We start from the raw sequence: 20,632 nt of genomic DNA, 5'->3' as shown, positions 1-20,632 counted from the left end.
CCTCTTTCTACAGGTAAGAAGAGAGACTCAGATTTTTATGGGATTCTTTTCTGATCTCTTTTAGTCGTGCAAGATACTTCCATTCTTCAGGAAGCGAGTTTGAGGGACGCACAGCAGGTGACTACCTTCCAGCTACCCCCGGTGAGTGATTTCTGGGGCAATCACTCATGAGCCTTAGTGCTTGGCACATGTGTTTCAGTATCTATCATGTACTGTGATGGTTGCTGAACATGATCCAAAGGAGATGAAACTCATATTTCTTATTAAAAATTGATATGTCTTTGATTAGTGTGACATACAGGGAGATATTGTGGATTTAATATCTAATGAGCCTTGATATGCATCTTGTGAAAAAAAAGATGTATATTTTGATATTCAGTGTTGTTTTATCACTGTTGAAGATAGTTGCTGCCGAATGAACTAGAAATCACCATCATGAAAATCTTTTTTTTTTTTTTTTGGTTTTAAAAAATTTATGGTAGTATAGGCATAACATAAAATATACTATCTTAACCATTTTTAATATAGTGTTTTTAAATGTTCAGTAATATTAAACATATTGATACTGTTGTGGAGCCAACCTCTAGTGTTTTTTCATCTGGTGGTGGTGGTGGTTTAGTCTCTAAGTCATGTCCGACTCTTGAGATCCCATGGACTATAGCCTGCCAGGCTCCTCTGTCCATGGGATTCTCCAGGCAAGAATGCTGGAGCAGGTTGCCATTTCCTTCTCCATCTGCCCAAGCTGAAATTCCTCACAAATTAAGTAACTCCCTCCATTCCTCATACCCCCCAGCCCCTTGAAGCCACCATTCTACTACTTCTGTGATTTGACTACTCCAGATAGCTCCTATATGTGGAATCATACAGCATTTTTCTTTTCATGACTGGCTTATTTCATTAAGCATAATGACTTCAAGGTTCATCCTTGAAGTAACATGTACAGAATCTCCTTCCTTTTTAAGGCTGAATAGTATTCCCTGCTATGTATATGATACATTTTGTCTATCTGTTCATTCATTGATGGACACTTAGGTTGCTTTGACCTTTTGGCTATTGTGAGTAATGCTGTTCTGAGATCATGGGTGCACGTGAAATTTATATATTTTTAATTTTTTTACATAACTGTAAATTCACATATAGTTCAATTTACATGAAGTTGAATCTCATACTCACAAGAGATCCCTTACACTTTTATACTAAGTATAAGATTGCTTATACTTTTATACTAAGTAATATTTGTTATTGTTCAGTCACTAAGTGATGTCTGACTTTTTGTGACCCCATGGACTATAGCATGCCAGGCTTTCTTGCCTTCACCATTTCCTGGAGTTTGCTCAAACTCTTGTCCATTGAGTCAGTAATGCCATCCAACCATTTCATCCTCTTGTCACCCACCTTCTCCTCCTGCTCTCAGTCTTTCCCAGCATCAGAGTCTGTTCCATTGTGTCCGCTCTTCGCTTCAGGTGGCCAGAGTTTTGGAACCTCAGCTTCAGCATCAGTCCTTCCAATGAATATTCAGAACTTATTTCCTTTAGGATTGACTGGTTTGATCTCCTTGCAGTCTAAGAGACTCTCAAGAGTCTTCTCTTGCACCACAGTTTGAAAGCCTCGGTTCTTCAGCACTCAGCTTTCTTTATGGTCCAACTCACATCCATCCATACTTGACTGCTGGGAAAGCCATAGCTTTGACTATACGGAACTTTGTCGCCAAAGTGATGTCTCTGCTATTTAATATGCTGTCTGTGTTTGTCATACTTTTCCTTTCAAAGATCAAGTGTCTTTTCGTTTCATGGCTGCAGTCACCATCTACAGTGATTTTGGAGCCCAGGAAAATAAAGTCTGTCGTCGTTTCCATTGTTTCCCTATTTGCCATGAAGTGATGGGATTGGATGCCATGATCTTAGTTTTTTGAATGTTGAGTTTTAAGCCAACTTTTTCACTCTCCTCTTAGAGCTTCTTTAGTTCCTTTGTGCTTTCTGCCATTAGGGTGGTGTCTTCTGCATATCTGGGTTATTGATATTTCTCTCGTATTTCACATGTTAGTAAGGTAATGCTCAAAATCCGTAAACTAGGCTTCAACAGTACGTAAACCAAGAATTTCCAGATGTACAGCTGGATTTAGAAAAGGCAGAGGAACTAAAGATGAAATTGCCAGCATCCACTGGATCATAGAACAAGCAAGGGAATTCCAGAAAAATGTCTACTTCTATTTCATTGACTACGCTAAAGCCTTTGACTATGTGGATCATAACAAACTGCGGGAAGTTCTTAAATGGCAACATCTTGTGAAAATATAGTGTCACAGCTAGCGAATTGACATGCATACATAAAGGACACAGGTCATTTGCTTCATTGGAGAATCCTTCATTTTGCCTTTTATAGCCAAACCCACTTCTCTTTTACACCATGCTCTCATCTTTCTCTGACAACTGTTAACATTTTTTACATCTCTGTAACATTGTCATTTCAAGAAAACTACATGAATGGATTCATACAGTATGTAACATTTGGGAATTTACAGCCTAATTCTGTGGAGCTTCAGCCAGGGTTTTGCATGTATCAGAAGTCTGTTCCTTTTGTAGTGCTGAGTAGAATGTCTTGGTATGGCTCTACTGCAGTTTGTTTAACCAGTCACCCATTGAAGGACATCTTGGTTGTTTCTAGTTGGGGCTCTCTTGCTGATCCTGCTCACAGTGCCAATTGTCTTGCTCTTCACACTGTCCACACTGTTCGCTGAACCCACGGTAGGCAAGGCACAAGCTAAGAGGCTGGAAGAAGACTTGAGGAGCCATAGGAACTGCAGACACGTTTATTCTTTCCTGGCTGGCATGGCAGCCATAACACAGCCTCTCTCCTGGCTGTTGTGGCAGCCATAGCAGCAGCCACAGTGTATCATAATGCAGCCATAACAGACCCATGATATAATCTCATATAACGTAATCATGACGTTCCCCCAGCATGGCCCCAATGTAGCTGCAGCCAGAGTTTTTCATGGTGAAGCTCATACAGGGATACCCCACAAAGTAGCCAAGGGAGAACCTCATGAGTGCATGTGCAGTGCTATAAAAATGATTTCAGCTGTTAATAGTCATTATTTACAAAATGTGAGGCGAGAGAGCCTGAACACAGCCATCTAGGCTGATTTACTCTCTCTCCACAGGGGCCATTTTGCATAAAGCTGCTGTAAATGTTTGTGTACTGGTTTTGTGTGAATGTCAGTCTTAGTTTCTTTGGGATAAATGCTCAGGCATGCAGTTGTTAGGTTTAATGGGAAGTGCTTATTTAGTTTTGTAGGGAAACTTTTATTTTCCAGAGTAACTTCCTTTTTAAGAGTAACTGTTCATTTTGCATTCCTGTGAGCTATGTATGAATAACTACATTGTCTACATCCTCTCACCGTTTGTTGTTGTCACTTTTTTTTTTTAGCCATTCTGATAAGTAATATTGTGGTTTAAATTTGCATTTCCCTCATGGCTAATAAAGTTGGATATCTTTTCATATGCTTCTCCACTGTCTGAATATCCTCTTATGTGAAATGTTTCTCTATGACTTTTGCCCGTGGTTCTAATTGGACCATTTACTTTTTTACTATTGTTTTAAGAACTCAGTATATATTCCAGATACTTGTCCTTTGTTGTTGTTTAGCAGTTTTTTCCTCTTACTCTGAAACTTGTCTTTCCATCCCTTTAACAGAGTTTTTAACAGAGCAAAAGTGTTAAATCTGGATTAAGTCCAGGTTGTTAGTTTTTCCTTTTAAGTATTAGGCTTTTGGTGTAAAGTCTAAGAACTCTTGGCTTAGTATTGGATCCCAACGATTTTCTCCTATTTTTTCCTAAAAGTGAGATAGTTTCACATTTTACATTTGAGTCCTTGATACATTTAATCCATGATCTGTGATACATTTACATTTAAGTCAGTGACCTCTAATTTTGTGTAAATGTGAGATTGAGGTCAAGGTTCATATTTTTTACCAGTGGATATCCACTTGCTCCGATACCATTTGTTGAAAAGGCTGTCTCTCCCTCACTGAATTGCTTTTGTCCCTTTGTCAAAATCTGTTGAGCATATTTGTGTGAGTCTTTTCCTAGGTTCTCTATTCTGTTCCATTGATCTATTTGTCTCTTTCTCTGCTAGTACTGTACAAGTTTGATTACTGTAGCTATATGCTAAGTCTTAAAGTTGGGTAGATTGATTCTTTTATTTTATTTTTTATTTTTATTTTTTCAAAATTATTTTAGCTATTTTAATCCCTTTGATTTTAGCTATTTAAATTTCTTTTCTCTGTAAATTTTAGAATAATCTTGTCCATGACTACAAAGGATCTTACTGATATTTTGATAGGGGTTTTGTTAAACCAACCTATATATCAGTTTGGGGAACACTGGCATTTTTATCATCTGAGTCTTCCAATCTGTGAATGCAATATGGTTCTTCATTTACTTTTTTTAAAATTTATTTCATCACTGTTATATAAATTCTTAGTATATACATTTTGTACGTGTTTTGTTAGATGTAGACCTAGGTACTCCACTTTATCAGCAGTTGTAAATTATAATATATTTAAAATTGTGGTGACAACACATTTATTTATAGGATAAGAAACATACTTGATTCTTGTAAGTTTATTTTGTATTGTAAGACCATGCTGGAATCATTGGTCAATTTGAGAAGGGTTTTGGTGGGGTTTTTGTTTTTGTTTTTGTTTTTGTTTTTAAGCAGTCGTGGATTTTCTGTGTAGACAATTATGTCATCTGCAAATAAGGGCAGTTTTCTTTCTTTCTTTTCAGTTTTTCTTTTATTTCCTTCTCTTGCTCTATTCCACTGGATAGAACTTCCAGCATAATGTTGAATAGCAGGGGCAGGAACAAACCTCCATCCTTGCCCTATTCCCCATCTTAGGGGGAAAGCATTTAGTCTTTCACAGTTGAGCATGTTAGCTGTAAAATTTAAATAAATTCTCTTTATCAAGTTGTACAAATTTCTTACTTAATTCCTGTTTTTCTGGAGTTTTTATTATGTGTGATGTTGAATTTGTCAAAAGCTTTCCTTTATCAGTTGGTATGATCCTGTGAATTTTCTTTAGACTGTTAATATTGTGGATTATATTGATTGACTTTTGAATTTGAACCAGCTTTTCATCCCTGGAATAAATGCTTTCTTGTCATTCATGACTTCTTGGTGTGAAATTCTCTTTATATATTGCTGAATTTTATTTGCTATTATGTCATTAAGGATTTTTAATTCTTTATTCATGAGAGATGTCTGTCAGTAGTTTTCGTTTTCTTCACTGTCTTTGCCTAAATTAGCCAGGGTAATACTAGCTTCTGAAGATTAACTGTAAAGTATTCCCTCTTCTTGTTTTCTAAAAGAGATTGTGTAGAATTAGTGTTCATTCTTTGAATGTTTGGTAGAATTCTTTAGGGAAACTACATGAACTATAGAGGTTTGAGGGTGGAGTGGGGTGTGTGTGGTATTTTAATTATAGATTCAACTTCCTTAATGGTTATAGAACTGTTCATACTATCTATTTCACAGTGGATGAGTTGTGGTGATCTGTGTTTTCTTTTCCTTTTTAAAAAATATTTATCTATATTTATTTGACTGCATCAGATTTTAGTTCCAGCATGCAGGATCTACATTGCAATGCAAAAGCTTTAGTTATGGCACACGTGCTCTAGTATTTGTGGGCTCAGTTGGCCCCAAGGCATGTGAGATCTTAGTTCCCTAACCAGGGATCAAAGCTGTGTCTCCTTCATTGGAGGACAATATTCTTAACTGGTAAACCACCAGCTGCTGCTACTGCTGCTGCTAAGTCGCTTCAGTCATGTCCAACTCTGTGCGACCCCATAGACGGAATCCCAGCCCTGTCCCTGGGATTCTCCAGGCAAGAACACTGGAGTGGGTTGCCATTTCCTTCTCCAATACATGAAAGTGAAAAATGAAAGGGAAGTCACTTAGTTGTGTCTGACTCTTAGCGACCCCATGGACTGCAGCCTACCAGGCTCTGCCATCGATGGGATTTTCCAAGCAAGAGTACTGGAGTGGGGTGCCATTGCCTTCTCCGGTAAACCACCAGGGAAGTCCCCAAATGTAAGCATTTCTTATGTAAGCATTTTCATGCTATCCTGCTTTAACAACATCCCACAAATTGTAGTACAGTGTGTTTTTGTTTTATCAATCACTTTAGTGTATTTTTAAATTCTCTTGAGCCTTATTCTTAACCATACTTCAGAAGTGTGGCGTTCAGTTTCCAAAGATTTGAAATTTTTCCTTTTATCTTTCTATTATTGATTTCTAGTTCAACTTCATTGTTTTCAGAGAACATATTGTATGATTTCAGATTTGTTGAGTTTCTCCTCTTCCAGGATTTTGATGATCCAGCATAGGGTTGTCTTGTTTATATTCTGTGAGCATTTAAATTAAAAAAATTTTGTGGTTGTTGAGTGAAGTAGTCTATAAATGTTGCTTAGATCTTATTTTTGATGGTGCTATTGAGTTCTTCTATATTCATGCTTCTTTTCTTTTTTTTTAAAATTGCTTTTTTTTTTTTTTTTTTTACTTTACTGGATCTTTGCTGCTCAGTTCGATTCAGTAGCTTGGTTCTGTCCGACTCTTTGCAACCCCATGGCCTGCAGCATGCCAGGCTTCCTTGTCCATCACCAACTCTGAGAGCTTTCTCAAACTCATGTCCATCAAGTGAGTGATGCCATCCAACCATCTCATCCTCTGTCGTCCCCTTTTTCTCCTGCCTTCTATCTTTCCCAGCATCGGGGTCTTTTCAGATAAGTCAGTTCTTCACATTAGGTGGCCAAAGTATTGGAGCTTCAGCTTCAGCATCAGTCATTCCAATGAATATTCAGCATTGAATTTCTTTAGGATTGACTGCTTTGATCTCCTTGCAGAATGAGGAACTCTCAAGAGTCTTCTCCAACACCACAGTTCAAAAGCATCAATTCTTTGGCACTCAGCTTTCTTTACAGTCCAACTCTCACATCCATACATGACTACTGGAAAAACCATAGCATTCACTAGGTGGACCTTTGTCAGCAAATTAATGTCTCTGCTTTTTAACATGCTCTCTAGGTTGGATGTAGCTTTTCTTCCAAGGAGCAAGTGTCTTTTAATTTCATGGCCACAGTCACCATCTGCAATGATTTTGGAGCCCAAGAAAATAAAGTCTCTCATTATTTCCATTGTTTCCCCATCTATTTGCCGTGAAGTGATGGGACTGGATGCCATGATCTTCATCTTTTGAATGTTGAGTTTTAAGCCAACTTTTTCACTGTCATCTTTCGGTTTCATCTAGAGGTTCTTTAGTTCTTCTTCACTTTCTGCCATAAAGGTGGTATCATCTGCATATCTGAGGTTATTGATATTTCTCCCGGCAATCTTGATTCCAGCTTGTGCTTCATCCAGCCTGGCATTTCAGCATTGACTTACTCCTTTCCCAATTTGGAGCCAGTCTGTTGTTCCATGTCCAGTTCTAACTGTTATTTCTTGACCTGCAAACAGATTTCTCAGGAGGCAGGTAAGGTGGTCTGGTATTTCCACCTCCTGAAGAATTTTCCACAGTTTCTTGTGATCCACACAGTTAAAGGCTTTGGCCTAGTCAATAAAGCAGAAGTAGATGTTTTTCTGCAACTGTCTTGCTTTTTCTATGATCCAGAGAATGTTGACAGTTTGGTCTCTGGTTCCTCTACCTTTTCTAAATCCAGCTTGAACATCTGGAAGTTCATGGTTCATATATTGTTGAAGCTTGGCTTGGAGAATTTTGAGCGTTATTTTGCTAGTGTGTGAGATGACTGCAGTTTTGTGGTAGTTTGAACATTCTTTAGCATTGCCTTTCTTTGGGATTGGAATGAAAACTGGCCTTTTCCAATCCAATGGCCACTGCCAAGTTTTCCAAATTTGCTGCCATATGGACTGCAGCACTTTCACAGCATCATCTTTTAGGATTTGAAATAGCTCAACTGAAACTCCATTACCTCTACTAGCTTTGTTAGTAGTGAAGGCCTGCTTGATTTTACATTCCAGGATGTCTGGGTCTAGGTGAGTGATCATAGCATCGTGTTTATGGGTCATTAAGATCTTTTTTGTATAGTTCTGTATATTCTTGCTACCTCTTCGTAATATCTTCTGCTTCTGTTATGTCCATACCATTTCTGTCCTTTATAGAGCCCATCTTTGCATGAAGTGTTACCTTGGTATCTCTAATTTTCTTGAAGAGATCTCTAGTCTTTCCCATTCTATGTTTTCCCCTATTTCTTTGCATTTATCACTGAGGAAGGCTTTCTTACCTCTCTTTGCTAGTCTTTGGAACTCTGCATTCAGATGGATATATCTTTCCTTTTCTCCTTTGCCTTTAGCTTCTCTTTTTTTCTCAGCTGTTTGTAAGACCTTTGCAGACAGCCATGTTGCTTTTTTGCATTTCTTTTTCTTGGGAATGGTCTTGATCCCTGTCTTCTGTACAATGTCACAAACCTCTGTCCATAGTTCCTCAGGCAAACTGTCTATCAGATCTAAATCCCTTGAATCTATTTCTCACTTCTACTGTATAATCGTAAGAGATTTGATTTAGGCCATACCCGAATGGTCTAGTGGTTTTCCCTACTTTCTTCAATTCAAATCTGAATTTGTCGATAAGGAGTTCATGATCTGAGCTCCCAGTCTTGTTTTTGCTGACTGTATAGAGCTTCTCGATCTTTGGCTGCAAAGAATATAATCAATCTGATTTTGGTATTGACCATCTGGTGATTTCCATATGTAGAGTCTTCTCTATTAGCCTTTGCCCTATTTCATTTTGTACTCCAAGGCCAAATTTGCCTGTTATTCCAAATGTTTCTTGACTTTCTACTTTTGTATTCCAGTCCCCTATAATGAAAAGGACATCTTTTTTTGGAGTTAGTTCAGAAGGTCTTGTAAATCTTCATAGAACCATTCAACTTAAGCTTTTTCAGTGTTACTGGTTGGGGCATACATAGGCTTGGATTACCGTGATATTGAATGGCTTGCCTTGGAGATGAACAGAGATCATTCTGTTGTTTTTGAGATTGCATCCAAGTACTGCATTTCACACTCCTTTGTTGACCATGATGGCTGCTCCATCTCTTCTAAGGGATTTTTGCCCACAGTAGTAGATACAATGGTCATCTGAGTTAAATTCATCCATTCCAGTCCATTTTAGTTCGCTGATTTCTAAAATGTCTACGTTCACTCTTGCCATCTCCTATTTGACCACCTCCAATTTGCCTTGATTCACGGACCTAACATTCCATGTTCGTATGCAGTATTGCTCTTTACAGCATTGAATTTTGCTTCTGTCACCTATCACATCCACAGCTGGGTGTGCTTTTTGCTTTGGCCCCATCTCTTCATTGTTTCTGGAGTTATTTCTCTACCGATCTCCTGTAGCATATTGGGCACCTACCGGCCTTGGGAGTTCATCTTTCAGTGTCCTATCTTTTTGCCTTTTCATACTGTTCGTGGGGTTTTCAAGGCAAGAATGCTGAAATGGTTTACCATTCCCTTCTCCAGTGGACCACATTTCGTCAGAACTTTCCACCATGACCCGTCCATCTTGGGTGGCCCTACATAGCATGGCTCATAGTTTCATTGAGTTAGACAAGGCTGTGGTCCATGTGATCAGACTGGTTAGTTTTCTGATTGTGCTTTTCACTCTGTCTACTCTCTGATGGTGAAGGATAAGAGGCTTATGGAAGCTTCCTGATGGGAAAGACTGACTGAGGGGGAACCTGGGTCTTGTTTTGATGTCCAGGGCCATGCTCAGTAAATCTTTAATCCAATTTTCTGTTGATGGGTGGAGCTGTGTCCCGCCCCTGGTATTTACCTGGGGCCAAACTATGGTGGAGGTAATGAGGACCTCCTTCAAAATATCCCATGCCAAGTACTGCTACACTAACTGCCCTGAACCCTGCAACAGGCCACCACCAACCCACACCTCTGCTGGAGACTCCTGGTGCACACAAGGTTCTGTTTGTGCCCTCCAATAGTCTATTTCCCAGTCCTGTGTAAGTTCTGGCAGCTCTATGGTGGGGTTAATGGCGACCTCCTCTAAGAGGACTTATGCCATACCCAGCAGGGTCTGCTGCACCCAGAGCCCCTGTCCCTGTGGTAGTCCACTGCTGACCCATACCTCCACAGTCAGTCAGTTCAGTCATGTGCGACTCTGCAACCCCATGAACCACAGCACACCAGGCCTCCCTGTCCATCACCAACTCCTGGAGCCTACCCAAACCCATGTCCATCGAGTCAGTGATGCCATCCAACCATCTTACCCTCTGTCATCCCCTTCTCCTCCTGCCCTCAATCTTTCCCAGCATTAGGGTCTTTTCTAATGAGTCAGCTCTTCGCACCAGGTGGCCAAAGTATTGGAGTTTCAGCTTCAACATCAGTCCTTCCAATGAACACCCAGGACTGATCTCCTTTAGAATGGACTGGTTGGATTTCCTTCCAGTCCAAGGGACTCTCAAGAGTCTTCTCCAGCACCGCAGTTCGAAAGCATCAATTTTTCTGTGCTCAGCTTTCTTTATAGTCCAACTCTCACATCCTTACATGACCACTGGAAATACCATAGTCTTGACTAGATGGACCTTTGTTGACAAAGTAATGTCTCTGCTTTTTAATATGCTCTCTGGGTTGGTCAAAACTTTCCTTCCAAGGAGTAAGCGTCTTTTAATTTCATGGCTGCAGTCACCAGGAGACACTCAAAACAGTTCTGTCTCAGTCTCTGTGGGGTCCCTGGGTCCTGGTGTGCACGAGGTTTGTTTGAGCCCTCTGAGAGTCTCTGGCAGGAATGGGGTTTGATTCTAAATGCAAATTCGCCCCTCCTACCCTCTTGCTGGGGAATCTCCTTTGCCCTTGGGTTTGGGGTATCTTCTCATAGCTGCTCAAGCGCCACGTAGCCACCGCTCCAGCACCTACTGTCTTGCTGGGGTTTCTCTGAACTTGGATGTGGGGTATCTGGTCACAGCCGTTCCAGCGAAGTCAGCCGCCGCTCCTGGTCTTGGACATGGAATATCTCCTCAGTTCATGTAGGCTTCAAACTCCTATGAGAATCTAATGTTGCCACTGATCTGATAGGAGGCAGAGCTCAGGCAGTAATGCAGTGATGGGGAGCATCTGTAAATACTGATGAAGCTTTGCTCACTTGTCCACCACTCACCTCTTAACTGTGTGGCCCAGTTTATCTAACAAGCCACAGACCTTTACCAGTACATGGCCCAGGCGTTGGGGACCCCTGGACCAGGGTGATCAGACATGATCTAGGGGGTGGTAAGGGATGAGGAACCCAATCAGTTGTGGAAGACAGAAGATTCTGGTTAAACTGCTATGCTGTGCTAAGCTTAGTTGCTGGTTAAACTGACTTAATGCTGAAATTGGGTTTTATGAGGAAGTACACAGAGGGCATAGGGGAAGGTTCAGGAGCCTGACTAAAGTTTGATCAGGCAAAGAATTTTTGTCATATAACTTTTTAGTGGTAGTGTTGCAGAAAAAGTATGGCACACGTGAGAGGATGGTCATGTCCTAGGTCTTGAATGATTCCCTGGGACAGTCCACCAAGTGAGGATCCTTGGCTTTGTGCAGGAGGGGATTCACTAGCAGACCACAGTAAGGTGGAAGCAAGTTTAGAGAAATACGACTCTGTAGATGGGCTTCCTTGGTAGCCCAGGCAGTAAAGAATCCACCTGCAGTGTGGAAGACCCAGGTTTCATCCCTGGATTGAGAAGATCCCCTGGAGAAGGGAATGGCTACTCACTCCAGTATTCTTGCCTTGAGAATTCCATGGACAGTGGCTACAGTCAGTGGGGTCACAGAGTCGGACACTACTGAGCAATGAACACTTTCACTTTCACACTCTGTGGACAGTGTGGGTCATTTCAAAAGTTGAGAGCAGCAGCCCCAGAGCATGAGAGCGGGTTCTGGGGAAGTACGAGGCGCTGGGAGAGAACACTCCAAGGTGTGTATGGTCTGGGAAGGCAGCAGTGGCCCTGAGGTGTGGTGGTGGTGATTTTTATTAGCTGAGTAACTTCATAGGCTAACGAGTGGGAAGATTATTCTGATTTGGGGAAGGAACAGAGATTTCCAGGAATTGGGCCACCACTTACTCTTTGGCCTCTTATGGTTGTCCTCTGAACTGCCATGGCCTCTGTGGATGTGTCGTTTAGATACTAATGTGTTTCAACAGTGTATAATGAGGCTCAAGTCCGCTAGAAGGGAAATCTTCCACCCTCCTGGGCCTAGTTGGTTCTAACCAGTTTATATCCTATTCTGTTGTTAATGGTTGTGTCATTCTTTTAATGGTTGTCCCCGCCCTCTTCCTTCCCGTCTTACTTTCTCTAGGTATTATACGGAACTTATCCCAATGCTTTACATCCCTTCACCCTTCTCATTTTATAATACAATAGATTTAAATATTTTTTCTGCATACATTAAGAACCATGTCTGATATTTAGAACTATGTTAGAGTGTTACAACCTTTGCTTCAACTGTCAAACATTATTTAGTAAACTTAAAAAGAAGGAAAGCCTATTGTCTTTGCTCATATTTTGGCTTAACATTTTCTTCCTTTCTTATGTTCCACAATTCCTTTTATTGTTTCCTTTCTGTTTAGGGAATTTTCTTTAGCCATTCTTTTAAGATAAATCTGCTGGGGGCAAATGTAACTATTTTTGATTCCTCTGGGAATGTCTAGATTTTCCCTTCACTCCTGAAGTATATTTTCATCAGATATAAAATCTACACTTGACAGTTCTCTTTCAGCACTTGAAAAGTACAGTTGGTACACAGTTTCTGACCAGAAATCTGCTATCACATGAATTTCCTTTCTTGCTATGGAAAAGATCACATTTTTTTTTAATTTTGTCTTTAGGTTTAAGAAGTTTCTTATGATGTATCTTTCGGGTCCTTCACTGTCTCCTGGAGTTTGCTCAAATTCATGTCCATTGAGTTGGTGATGCTATCTAACCATCTTATCCTCTGCTGCCCTCTTTCTTTTGCCTTCAATTTTTCCCAGCATCAGGGTCTTTTCCAATGAGTTGGCCCTTCACGTCAGGTGGCCAAAGAATTGGAGTTTCAGCTTCAGCATCAGTCCTTCCAGTCAATATTCAGGACTGATTTCCTCTAAGATCTACTTGTTGGATCTCCTTGCAGTCCAAGGGACTCTCAAGAGTCTTCTCTTAACACCACAGTTCAAAAGCATCAATTCTTTGGCTCTCAGCTTTCTTTATTGGTCCCACTCTCGCATCCCCACATGACTACTGGAAAAACCATAACTTTGATTATGGACCTTTGTCAGCAAAATGATGTCTCTACTTTTTAATATGCTGTCAAGGTTTGTTATAGCTTTTCTTCCAAGGAACATGCGTCTTTTAATTTCATGGCTACAGTCACTGTCTGCAGTGATTTTGGAGCCCAAGAAAATAAAATCTGCCACTATTTCTACTTTTTACCCATCTATTTGCCATGAAGTTATGGGCCTGTATGCCAGGATCTTACTTTTTTGAATGTTGAGTTTTAAGCCAGATTTTTCACTCTGCTCTTTCATCCTCATCAAGAGGCTCATTAGTTCTTTGCCTTCTGCCTTCAGAGTGGTATCATCTGCATATCTGAGCTTATTGACATTTCTCCTGGCAATCTTGATTACAGTTGTGATTCATCCAGCCCAGCGTTTAGTCTGATGTACTCTGCATGTAAAACATACTCCCTTCCCAATTTTGAACCAGTCTCTTGTTCCATGTCCAGTTCTAACTGTTGCTTCTTGACCTGCATACAGGTTTGACAGGTAAGGTGGTGTGGTATTCCCATCTCTTTAATTGCGCTTATTAAGTACAACTAAAATCCCAGGAAATTATACATTTTTTAAAAAACACAGCAAAATGTTAAAGGTGGAGAGAGGAAAATGAGCAGGTAGGCTACCATAATACTGACAGGTGAGGGAACAAATCAAGCTTCCCCCTTAACTTGTCTCCATTGGCTCCAAAGTCAGAGGGCTCCTGAGGGGGTTGGTAGTTCCTGATACTGGTTGATTGTTCCTGATGCTGGTTGGTAGTTCCTGAGACGGTCTCCACTGATACAGTGTTGGTAGTGAGGAGGACTGTTATCAACAGAAGGGATGGAAGTTCCAGATCCCTGCTTTGCATTCTCTGAGACCTCCCCAGCGGGAGTGTTTGGACACTTCACTGCAGCCTAATAAGGGTGGAACTTTAGACTCTCACTCTCTCACTCCTATCATGAGCAAGGTTGGAGGGTCTTTTTCTGTGGTGCTTGGCTGGAATAGAGCAGGTATTGTCTGTCTAGCTACTTTCTCAGTCCTGTGCCTGGGAGAACAGGCTTTTGTTAGGGTTTTATTTTTATCTGTGCCTATTGGGGTTTTGGAGTCACTGGCTCCTTCAGCTTCAAGTTTTGATTTGATATATGAGGCAGAAAGAAAAATGAGGGTACTCACCACCGTTGTTCCTCCTGATCCAAGGTTTCTAGCTGGTGTGCCTCCCTTTCTCCACTTGTCATAGTCTGCTGTGTTTGTTTGTTTTTAATATATCATTTCCTAGGATTTTAGTTTTACTTAGTGGGAGTACTTAAAGAAAAATGTCTCCTCCATCTTCAAGAAGGAAACGGGTCTCCTCTGCAAATCTGGTTTTAAATGGACCTATATATTTCCCCCACCCATTCTTGTTATAAAAATTGGCACAATTTTAGAAAAGTAAAAGAATATTGCATGTTTCCAGTTTTCTGAGATTTCTGAGTATTTTCATGAATTTCTTTCTTTTCTCTTTTTTCTGTTTTCTGATTTCTTTCATATTTCATCAATAGTGTCAATTACTACCTTTTCCTTATCAATTTCTCATATTGAGAGACTTCCCAAGGAGGGGGAAAATAAAACTTTTTCCTCTACTTTTTCAGGTTTAGTGGCCAGGAAACTGCAAATTGAACTGATAGAAGATAGGTTAACAGGTGAAATTTTTTTATTTTGTATGCCTATGGGATGCCTTACAGGAATGAAAACTAGAAAGCAGTCAGATCCAGAGATTTATATACCATTTTAACCATGTGCGTGTGTGCTCAGTCATGTTAGACTCTGCGATCCCAAGGACTGTAACCCACTAGGCTCCTCTGTCCATGGAATTTTTCAGGCGAGAATACTGGGAGTGGGTGGCCATTTCCTCTTCCAGGGCATCTTCCTGTCGCAGGGATTAAACCAGAGTCTCTTGTATCTACTGCTGCTGCTGCTGCTAAGTCGCTTCAGTCGTGTCCGACTCTGTGCGACCCCATAGATGGCAGCCCAGTAGGCTCCCCCGTCCCTGGGATTCTCCAGGCAAGAACACTGGGGTGAAAAGTAAAAAGGAAGTCGCTCAGTCGTGTCCAACTCTTAGCAACCCCATGGACTGCAGCCTACCAGGTTCCTCCATCCATGAGATTTTCCAGGCAAGAGTACTGGAGTGGGGTGCCATTGCCTTCTCCACCAGCAGGAAAATTCTTTACCACTGCACCACTGGGGAAACCCATTTTAACCACAGGCAGTTCATTTATGGAGAAATGACAAGAGGATTTTGAGCTTCAAGGGCTAATAAATTGTGGGAAGGTAGATATGTAAACTAATGCAAGATAAAGATGATTTAGTTAACTTTGCTATGCTCTCTCTGGGCTGATAAGAGTCTAGAGTTCAGTCTGTTGATTGAGTCACCTTACCTCCCTGGTAGGAGGGGAGGCATACTTTCACAAAGGAACATTTACGACCGGCCTTTAGGCAAGTGGGGGGAGGGTACTTTTTTTTTTTTTTTTTTTTGCCAGTCTTTCTGTTTATCCATTCCCTGCCTGCCTGCCAAGTCGCTTCAGTCGTGTCCGACCCTGTGCGACCCCATAGACGGCAGCCCACCAGGCTCCCCCATTCCTGGGACTCTCCAGGCAAGAACACTGAAGTGGATTGCCATTTCCTTCTCCAATGCATGAAAGAGAAAAGTCAAAGTGAAGTCACTCAGTCATGTCCAACTCTTAGTGACCCCATGGACTGCAGCCCACCAGGCTCCCCCGCCCATGGGATTTTCTAGGCAAGAGTACTGGAGTGGGGTGCCATTGCCTTCTCCGATCCATTCCCTACAACTCAAAAAGATTTTTGGGCCAAAGTGGTGTATTTCAGGGTGGCATATTTCTTATCCCCTCTAAGACCAGTATCAATTTCTCTCCTGCGGGCCCTTGAGAAGAGAGCCTGTGACTTCCTGAGCCTTGTCTTCCATTCTGTGGAACTTATCTTGGAGGACAGATTTCCCCCACACTGGCCTCTAGCCAGCAGTAAAGCCACTTGAGAAATGTGAGCTCTCAGGTTCCACCCTAGACCTGCAGAGGCAGAATGTGCATTTTTACCAAGATGCTTGAGTGATATGTATCCAAGTTTGAGAAGTCCAGTTCCAAACTTATTCAGCCTTAGAAAGTTTTGATTTTTTTTTTGCCTCACTGCACAGCATGCAGGATCTTAGTTCCCTGACCAGGGATTGAACCCATTCCCCCTGCAATGAAATCAGGGAGCCTTAACCACTGGACTGGCAGGGAAGTCCCTGAAATATTTGTGTTTATTTTATTTTTAACTTTTTCTTTGGCATTGATATCAAATTTGGGAAGATTGCCGGAATAGTAGACTTGCAAATAGCCTTACTTTATTTATTTGTAATTGTATTATATTTTTATTTTTGGCTGTGCTGAGCCTTCATTTTCATCTAGTTGTGGTGAGAAGGGGCTATAGCTGTGGTGCACAGGCCTCCCATTGCAGGGGCTTCTCTTGTTGCAGAGCGTGGGCTCTTGGGCGCACAGGCTTCATGTGGGCTCAGTAGTTGCAGCTCCTGGGCTCTAGAGCACAGGTTCAATAGTTGTGACACACTGACTTAGATGCTCTGTGGATCAGGGATGGGACCATGTCTCCTGCATAGGCAGGCAGACTCTCTACCACTGGGCCACCAGGGGAGCCCTGGTCTTTGCTTTAATTCCCCCATCCTCTGTCACTTTCTCTCGCTTGTCCCTCCCTCTCTCCCACTGTCTGTCTGTCTCTGCCTCACCTCTACCCGCCCACCCGTCCCGCCCCCCCCCTTTTTTTTTTTCCGGAATTTTTAGGGAGTTATATGCAGACATTCTACCCCTTTTATCTCTTTGTTCATGCCAAGGGGGCATATTTCCTAAAAGCCAGGGCAGTTCCTTCCATTACCATAATGCAGTCACTACATTTTGGAAATTCAGCATTGAAATAGTAATCTTAGAGCATCATGCTTCCGAATTAGCTGTCCTGTGTCTGACATTTTCTCCTTGGAATTTCAGTGTTTGTCACAGTGTCGATAGTTCTGAAGAGTGAAGACTAGTTGTAATGCAGACTCTGCTCAGATAGGTTTTCACTCACATTGAGATTCAGGTTAGATGTTTTGGTGAAAGTGCCAAGCTGGATTGTATCTTTCCCCATGTGGCATGTTTTGGCCACATATGGGTGGTTTTCCCTAGAAAGGTGATGCCAGCTCTGACCTCAGGGGTAAGGATCTCAGGTGATTTTTAATGTGACCCACATATATAGAATTTATGTATAATTGTTACATAGATATTTTTTAATATAATATAGTTTTTTTAAATCTTTGCTGAAATGATGGCTAAAGATGGTCTCTATATTTTCACTTTTTTTAATCTAGTTTTTGTGCAATGATTTGCGTACAACACACCTATTTTGGGGCATGAATCTGAGTAAACTTTGGGAGATAGTGGAGGAGAGGAGCCTGGCATGCTACAGTCCATGAGGTTGCAGAGTCAAGACATGACTTAGCGACTGAACAGCAACAACACCTGTTTTAAATGTTAAGTGTAGAGAGTTTTTGACAACTGTCTACACATGGAACCATTAAGCAATCAAGATATAAAATATCTCCATCATCCTAGGAGGTCCCTGTGTCCTTCTGCATGCTCTTTTTCCCAGACCAGCATTGATTTCCTTTTTGTCACAATAAGGTTTGTTCTTGTTTTAAAATTTTATATAAATGGAATCATACAGTATGCATCTTTGGAATCAGGCTTCTCTTTCTCAGCCCAGTGATTTAAGCACCATTCGTCTTAAGTGTGTTAGTAGTTTGTCCCTTCTTATTGCCGAGTAGTATTCCGTTGTATAACTGTGTCACAGTTAGTTTATTCAGGGTAATTCTCTGGCAGTCCAGTGGTTAAAACTCCCCTCTCTCACTGTGGAGAGCCCACACTGGTCGGTAACTAAAATCCCACAAGCCACATAGTGTGGCCAAAAACAAACACACATAGTTGCTTTATCCACTCACCTGTTGGTGAATATTTGGGTCACTTCAGCTTTTGAATGTTATGAATGAAGCTTTTATGAACATTCATATGCAAGTCTTTTTGTGAATATATGTTTTCCTTTCTCTTGGGCAATTATCTAGGAATGAATATGGTATATACACTTGCCATAGTGGAAGTGTATATAATGAATTATAGGAGAACTGGCTGTTTTCTATAGTGATCTAACCACTTATACTCCTACCTGCAATGAATATGAGTTCCAGTTTTTACATATCTTCACCATAACCTGGCACTATCATTTTTAAAAACATGTATTTTGGTTATTGAAATGGATATCTTAATGTGGTTTTGATTTGCACTTCTCTGTTGACTTGGAAATGGCAACCCACTCCAGTGTTCTTGCCTGGAGAATCCCAGGGACGGGGGAGCCTGGTGGGCTGCCCTCTATGGGGTCACACAGAGTCGGACACGACTGAAGTGACTTAGCAGTTGACTTGGAGAAGGAAATGACAACCCACTCCGGTACTCTTGCCTAAAAAACCCATGGACGGAGAAGCCTGGTGTCCATGGGGGTCGCAAAGAGTTGGACACGACTGAGCGACTTCACTTTCTTTCACTTTCTCTGTTGACTAATGATGTTGGGTATCTTTTCATGTACTTGTGCATCATTTCTGCATCTTTTGTGAAGTGTCCAAATGTTTTCCTTGCTCATCGGGTTGCTTGTCTTTCTGTGTTTTAGGAACTTTTTAAAGCGTATATGTTCTAGGTTAAGTCCTTTGTCAGATACACGTATTGAAAGTATGTTTTACCAGTCTTCAGCTTGCCTTTACATTGTTTTAATAATGTCTTGAAGATCGTAGCTTCCCTGGTTGCTCAGATAGTAAAGTGTCTGCCTGCAGTGCCTGGGTTTGATCCCTGGGTCGGGAAGATCCCCTGAAGAAGGAAATGGCAACCCACTCCAGTACTCTTGCCTGGAAAATTCCATGGACAGAGGAGCCCGGTAGGCTACAGTCCATGGGGCTGCAAAGAGTTAGACATGACTGAGCAACTTCACTTTCACTTTTGAAGATCATATATCTTCAATTTTAGTGAGATTGAATTTATCAGTTTTTTTCTTCTATCATTTAATACTTTTTGTGTCCTATCTAACAAATCTTTGTCTAGCCTACAGCCACAAATATTTTCCTACTGTGTTTTATAGTTCTGGCTTTTGCATTTAGGTCTTTGCCTCCTTTTTTTTCTCTTTTTCCCCTCCAGCTGCAATGAGCAGCATGTGGGAATCTTAGCTCCCTGACCGTGGATTGAGTCCTCTGCCATGGAAGCATGGAGTTTTAACCACTAGACAGCAAGGGAAGTCCCTTTGGTTCCTTTTAAAATATTTTGTGTATGGTGTGAGGCATAGGGTTTGTTTTTTGTTTTGGTTTGGTTTGGTTTTTTTATGTTGATATTTAGTTATCACGACTTACTGAAAGATTTCCCTTTCTTCCATTGGATTACCTTGGTACCTTTGTCAAAAATTGATTGTCCACATATGTCTAGACATCTGGGGTCTAACAGTGCACTGATTTATGTTTTGATCCTTTATGTCAAGAACACTATAACATTATACTTTGTCCTTGCAGTTGGTAGTGAGTCCTCCAGGTTCACTTTTGTTCCTTTGGCTACTCTTAAGTTCTTAGTATGTCATAAATTTTTGAATCAACACATCAACTTAAATAAATAAAGCCTCCTGGAATTTTTATATGAAATTTCACTGAATTTATAGATCATTGTGGGGTAATTGACATCTTAATAGTTGGAAGTCTTCCCATCTAGAAACATTTAAATCCTTCCATTTACTTAGTTCTTCAGTGTTTGGATAGGGTACATATTTAGTAAACATTTTCCTTAAGAATTTCATGATTTTTGATGCTATTGTAAGTGGTATGGTTTTTTAATATTTCATCTTCCACTTGTTCATATATGGAAATAAAATTGATTTTTGAATATTGACACTCTATCCAGCAACCTTGTTAATTTTACTTATTGGTATAGAAGCTCTGTGAAGATTCCAGGGGATTTCTGTGATTGGATTGTTGGACTTTTGACCTCTGGGCTCAGATGAAATTTACCTTTCTTTTTGAAACTTCATCAAAGAGAACATTGGTACTGGTATTTTATATACATTTTTTTCATGTACTAGTAAAGGTGAATTTTTTTTATATGTTTTAAAATATTTACTTGGTTCCCTCACCTTTTTTTTACTATATTAGAAATCTATACCAGTTGTGTTGTAAGGGCTCCATGTATTTTACGTACTCATTGCCTTTCACTAATGGTGTATCTTTGTTCCCAGTCTGTCATT

General features: G+C 40.8%; 1 protein-coding gene across 4 annotated transcripts in view; it reads left to right on the top strand.

The window, feature by feature from the left end:
• The window catches only part of ZNF496 (zinc finger protein 496), a 46,605-nt gene that overhangs the window by 9,829 nt on the left and 16,144 nt on the right, over positions 1-20,632 (top strand). For all 4 annotated transcript variants that reach the window (XM_069591824.1, XM_069591821.1, XM_069591823.1 and 1 more), the window contains exon 6: positions 65-141. In XM_069591824.1, the coding sequence (XP_069447925.1) occupies positions 65-141 (77 nt within the window). The remainder of the gene's footprint in view (positions 1-64; positions 142-20,632) is intronic.

Source organism: Ovis canadensis, chromosome 5, assembly GCF_042477335.2.
Source record: "Ovis canadensis isolate MfBH-ARS-UI-01 breed Bighorn chromosome 5, ARS-UI_OviCan_v2, whole genome shotgun sequence".
NCBI lineage: Eukaryota > Metazoa > Chordata > Mammalia > Artiodactyla > Bovidae > Ovis > Ovis canadensis.
The sequence above is the reverse complement of the archived record's forward strand: the minus strand, read 5'-3'. Positions and strand labels throughout refer to the sequence as shown.